At 39.3% G+C, this 6,139-nt stretch overlaps 1 protein-coding gene across 2 annotated transcripts in view; it reads left to right on the forward strand.

The window, feature by feature from the left end:
* The window catches only part of CAPZA1 (capping actin protein of muscle Z-line subunit alpha 1), a 50,104-nt gene extending 47,685 nt beyond the window's left edge, over positions 1 to 2,419 (forward strand). For both annotated transcript variants that reach the window (XM_025912631.2, XM_086717855.1), the window contains exons 9-10: positions 345 to 407; positions 795 to 2,419. In XM_025912631.2, coding sequence (XP_025768416.1) covers positions 345 to 407; positions 795 to 935 — 204 coding nt within the window. In that variant the 3' untranslated portion in view covers positions 936 to 2,419. The remainder of the gene's footprint in view (positions 1 to 344; positions 408 to 794) is intronic.
* Positions 2,420 to 6,139: the final 3,720 nt, after the last annotated feature.

Consider the following 6,139-nt stretch of genomic DNA (forward strand, 5'->3'; position numbering starts at 1 on the left):
TTTCAAGATGTCGTGATGATGTCTTTGGGGCATACTGTGGTAGATTGAAAAGAGCGTGGGGTCTTTTGGCAGAAGACTTGGATTCAGATCCCATCTTTCAAGAAGTGTGTAATTTTGGTCTAGTCACTTATGAGGATTCTGTTTTCTCATCTGGAAAATGGAGGTAATGATAACAGATCAACCTCACAGGGCTGTTGGGAGAATCAAAGAAGGTGATGTGCATGGGAACACTTGATAAACTGTAAGTTGTTATACAAATGTTAGTCAAGATGATCTTTTCAGTATGTTTTTATTTATTGTTTATACTTTTTTAAAAATTCCTATTTCCCCTTTTCCTCTGTTAGAATGAAGTCCAAACTGCCAAGGAGTTTATTAAAATCATAGAGCATGCAGAAAATGAGTATCAGGTAAGAAGATTTGGAACTAATTTCTCTAGATCTCTAGAACATTATTATTTTGCTGTTAACACATTTTGTTAGAACTTTTCTTTGTCCTTTCAACATAAATATATGTGTTGTTCAGTGTAACTAAGTGTGGAAGCTGCAGACCTTGCAACTTGGCATTGTGCTTACTGTCAAGGTTTTGACACTGGAAGAGATTATAGCTCTAGTTTTAGAAATAATATAAGTGGGCTTCTTAACTTACTTCAGAGATGGGAGAGGAGCTTACTAGGAATATTATATCCTGTTGTCCTTCTTAGAAGACTCAAACATGCCCTTTGACTACAGAGTTACTTTCCTAATCACAACTATCCATTTCTGTTCAAGCAACTTATCTTCAATTATCTGTTGCAGACAGCAATTAGTGAAAACTATCAAACAATGTCAGACACCACATTCAAGGCCTTGCGCCGGCAGCTTCCGGTTACCCGCACCAAAATCGACTGGAACAAGATACTCAGCTACAAGATTGGCAAAGAAATGCAAAATGCTTAAAGGCTGAATGTAGGATTCTTCAGTATGTGGAAAGAAAGGATTCAACATGCGGTCATATGATAAATAAGTGATTTATAAACAAGAGTGATATTTTGCTAGGGCTTTCAAAGTTAACAGGTTTTCTAGCCTCATGGAATACTGTTGAACCTATAGCATCATCTTGATTCTTTTGTGTTCTCTGCCTTGTAATTTTCTGTTTTCACTATCTCTACTTGTAAATTTTTTTTTTTTTTTTTTTAATTCTGCCACATTTAATGATGGAGAGAGATCTATCCTGGAGTCATTTTACTGTTTAGAAAATTTTCCTAGCCATGAAGCCCTGTTATTGATACAGACAGGTAATATGCCCAGTACTTTTCTACCCCTATCCTTCAAAGCACTTCTGGTACTTTAGTGGTTTTTACTGATCCACCAACAGGTAAAGAGGCTATGCTACAAACTAGTTGAATGGAAGACACATTCATCCTTCTCCCTCTGACTGCTTTGATTATCATTTATAACATCTCATAACTGTAGTGTTCAAAAGTTTGGATTGGGCTTTTCAGGTCCTTTTGTGGGGGCAAAGGAAGTTTTCTGGAAATTCCATTATAGCCAGCTTCTCTGGGGAAGTTGTTTTTAAATCCAAAGACTTGAACCACATTCCCTGCACATGAACGTGTTTGCTTTTTTCCTCTTCCCTCATTGTCTCCTTCCCATCTAGTACCGTTATAGTTATAGACATCTGCATTTTTAGAAGAGTTTTACCCATTTATTATTATTTTTTATTATTCAAGAACTGCTGACGTACTAGGGATGTAGTAGAGTATAAAACTTGAAAAATGCAGATGTTGAAGGAATAATAGTATCTTGTGCTTTAATACTTTGTGGCAGGATTATACTATAAGCAGATGATTCAAACAACTATGTAAATCACAAACACAAAAAATGAACCAAAGTGAAAAGGATATGTTCCAGGCAGTATCTTTCTATTGTAACCTGTTATTTAAGGGAATACTAGTGATTTGTTCTAAATAGGATGTAAAACTTGTTCCAAATTACTTTTCCTCAGTCCTGCCTGCCAAGAACTTAAATGTAACTGTGATTCAACAACCCTTCCCAGGTATATTGGCAGGTATATGTATGATCTCAGAATACACAGGTGACATAGATATGATATGACAGCTGGTAATGGTGGATTCATTTACATTGTTTACACTTCTATGACCAGGCCTTAAGGGAAGGTCAGTTTTTAAAAAACCAAGTAGTGTCTTCCTACCTATCCAAATACATGTCAAAAAAGAAGGGTGTTTGTGCTTCAGCTTTGTTTTTGCTCAGTAATACAGTCAAGCAAGTTTGTTTCCAAGTGACCAGTTGAACTGTGTAAGCATTTTTGTTTATTTCAAATAAAATATATTTGTATTATGTGTCATTCATACTATCCATTCATACCACACTATCCTCTGTATCAGGTAGTCCAATAGAAATATACCTGTTTTGTTCTTAAATTGTCTGAGTCTTTCCTTTTCGATCCATGTCTTCAGTTTTTGTTCTCAAGTAAGAGAACTGTGCTTGGTCTTAATTGATGAGGATGTTCAGGGTTTCTGAACTATTACAGATTCAGTGATTATCCAAAAACTTGGAAAGAACAGCGCTTTTTTTTTCCTTTTTTTTTTTTAGTTTGAGCAATGTCCCTGTGGATAACATTGCTCCTCACTCAGAGGCTGCGGGTGGTTCAAAGATTTTGCTTTGGTTTTCCATTTCTAGTTATCTTCTCTGTCTGACATTGAGAAAGCAAGGCCCAAGTATGGTTCTAGTCACTAGACAAGAAGTAGAAATGAAAGAATCCCTGTACCTTGAACTTGGGTGGTATTTCACATTGACTTAACTCTAAATGCAACTTTACTTCCTTGCAAATTGGACTTAGCTACAGACATGAGGGGAAGGCTTTTATCCTGGTTCCTAAGAACCAGAGGAGTTTCAGTGGTTCACACTCCATCTAAGGCCAGTTAAAGTCCCACCTTTTGAGGGAATATTTGTTGTACTATACTCTGTACTTGTAGCACAAACAGATTCAAACATTCTTGCCTTTGCCTTTAACTTATTAACTGTCAGCCTGCCCCTAGCCTATCCCATCCACTTCCCTAGCCCATATAGACTTTTGTAAAAACTTAACTAATCTTTTGGCTATCTAAAGCCCTTGCTTAGTTGTATAATCGGGAGGAAGTCAGCCCTCCTTGCCAAGTGCTGCAGAGACCTTACTCCCTTAACCTCCTTCAGGATATTTGCTTGAATTGTGTCTTATTTTGTCACGTGCTGCTGAAATCTGCCCGTGGTATCCTAGGGTAAAGGTTTCTCAGCCAGATGGAAAGGAGTTTTCTGGGAGGCCTCACTCCTATATTTGGATTTGAAATTACACTGCTGAAAACTATTGGTTTCATTTGAGCCTGGGTAGTTGTGCTGCTGTTAGCTGCCTTGTTCCAGTGCCTGTTCTCTTCTGTAATGTAGAACTTTGATGCTGGACTCATCTGTGTCCATGAGATACTTGGCAAACCTTGGCAATTTTTTCTCCAGACTCACAAAAGACTGATACATTACTGAATGTCAATTTATAAATGTATAATCTCATATAGAATGAAGCTACCTACTGCTTGGGAAATCAAAGAAAGAAAAGAGGGTTGGTAAATACAGAACAAAACTGGATGGTCCTATAAGTTGAGCTAACAAAAATTTTCCCTTGAACAGAGAATGTATAAAAAGACACGGTAGATCTTAGCCCACCGAGAGCAGTAACCAATATCATACCTTGTCAAATCCAATACATTGAAAAGCACTGTTACACATATGAATATACTGTTGATTCTCATTATTCACAGTAGTTCATTGCCAGCAAACACTGAGTTGGCAAATAGGAAATACTGCTTCTCAGGGAATACAGGGTTAGGTGCTTGGGAACTAATGGCCACATTTTTGTCAACAGGTCAATACATGATCTTATTTTACATGTGTGTTTCTATTTAAATCACCTCATTTAACATATTGTTTATTCATTAACCTTGAACTCCCAGCCAATAGCACTATAACTCCTGCTTATCTAATAGGAATATTGTCTATAAAGCACATCACAGCATTGTGCTTAGGAACACCAGATAGAACTTCAGCACTACACAGGTGTGGGGGCCATTTTAAGCAGTGAAGTCACCACCAACAACAAAAAATGTGACCATAATATGAACCACGAAAAGGATGCTTGTTTATAATATGAGCTGAAACAAGAAGGCAGAACATGACCTTGCTCGTTGCAGCTGGGAACATACACATTGGGCAACTCAGGTTTTTTTTGCTGCTCTGCACAGTTCCATGAATGACTACAAAGTTACCGCAAGTATTGATTTGGGGGTTAGAAGTAAATTTAAGGGAGTAGGTGAATTTGCAAATACACAATCTGCAAATAATGAGGATCAGCTGTACTTGCCACAGCCTCTGACCAATTTCAGCATTCAGTTTAAGGGCTATTTCTAGTTGTATTCAGGACTATGGTCTACATGAACTTAGCATTCAGATGCTTAATTGTGAAGCCCAAGTAACTATGCAGTAATGAGAAGTAATGAAGAAAATACAGAACTTTTAATATGCTTCTCCAAAGTTACTTTGGGAGGCTATAGGTTTATTCTAGTAACGTCATTGGCCAAAGTTAACTTTCAGATTGCCTTCAGTGATATTTGGACCCGTACTAAAATCAGCCACTTTAAAGTCAGATTCTTTACAAGTGCAGATGGTTTTAGAGAAAGGTTCAAGGAAGTGAGACAGGGAAGGAGAACCATTCTAGACATCTAGACAGCCATATGTGGTAACAATTACAACTCCATGTGAAATGTATTTTTCTAGATGAAACTGGTTTAGAGAGGTTCCATTGTAACCAAGGCCACATAACATATTTTTACTCAGGTTGGTACTATACTACAGCTGTTTGCATGTTTCGATAACATCTAGGAGATTGGCCTAAGGTTTGGGGGGGTGGTGTGTGGGGAGGGGCGGTGGTGTTAGAAATCCAGGAACAATGGGGACTTAGATTTACTCATCAGCATGGAACCAAACATCAGTGTGGGTGTGGTGGATGGGAGGTTTTTGAAATGGTAAGTTAACATGGTGATTTTAAGAGGTTCACTCTTGGCTACTGTCAGACCTCACCAGGTAATTGTGGAGAAAAAAGGTGGAGAAATCAGCGATTTTACTAGTGTTTCCCTCTACTTTGCACAATTTCTAAGACATAAATTCTTAAGCAATTTCCCCTGCCCAGTTTTTCCTCTTCCTCTTAGCTTTGGTTCCCACCAACTTTGCATTTCCTGTTGCTAAAATCTGTTATTCCTGGCGATAGTTGGTTATTGGCCTGGGGGCAGGTACAAGAGTAGCCCAGCTGGAGCATGACCTGGGTTCTGGACTTTCCTCACACTAGGTTATGTTGAATGCGTGGCCTCCTACAGGGAATTACTTTGCAGAACAACACTAACTTTAATATTTTTGTAACTGGTATATTTTTTTAAAGAATTTTTTTTTACATAACTTTTTATGTTCTTTGCCCCATTCTAGTTGGTGTGTTTTTGTTATTAGGGAGCATAAATAGATGCAGAGGCTTGTTTTATGTTTGTTGTGGGAGCCCCACCCCCTTTAGTTTGTCTTAATTGTCTTCTGAAGCACGCTAGTCTATTCTCTTCCTGGTACTGATGCTGTAGCTATTAACCATTTATTGCGTAAGAGACCAGTCTCTTGCTCTCAGGCTGATATTTTGATGAGTGGGGCAACCCTTGCTTATATACGAGTAACAATTAAAGAGCAATACAGACTGGAATGCAATTAAGTGCCCAAATATGTGTGGCTCAAGGGCAGGGATCACCAGCCTTTCCCCTAAAACGAAACCTGTGTGGCTGAGAAAAGTAATGACTGTTCCGTGCTGGCGGAGCCCCTTGTCCCTCCCTCCCACACGTACACACCTTTATCTCAGAGACACTTGGTTCTTCCCCACCACCCCCCACCCCCCTGAACTTCTTTGGCTCTTATGCCTTCCTCCCTGCGTCTGAAAGCTCGAGGAGGGAGAATGGGGGAGGGGGGCGTGCCGCTCGCTTCCGTACTGATTTCTGTCCCTAGCAGTCTGGGGGAGGTGCTGGATAAGCTGCCCCAGTCCAGCTGCAGCCAACCCAGGTCCCAGTCCCTGCCCTTTGCTCTCCTGC

This window comes from Puma concolor, chromosome C1 (genome assembly GCF_028749965.1).
Source record: "Puma concolor isolate L17-30 chromosome C1, mPumCon1.1.hap2, whole genome shotgun sequence".
Taxonomy (NCBI): domain Eukaryota; kingdom Metazoa; phylum Chordata; class Mammalia; order Carnivora; family Felidae; genus Puma; species Puma concolor.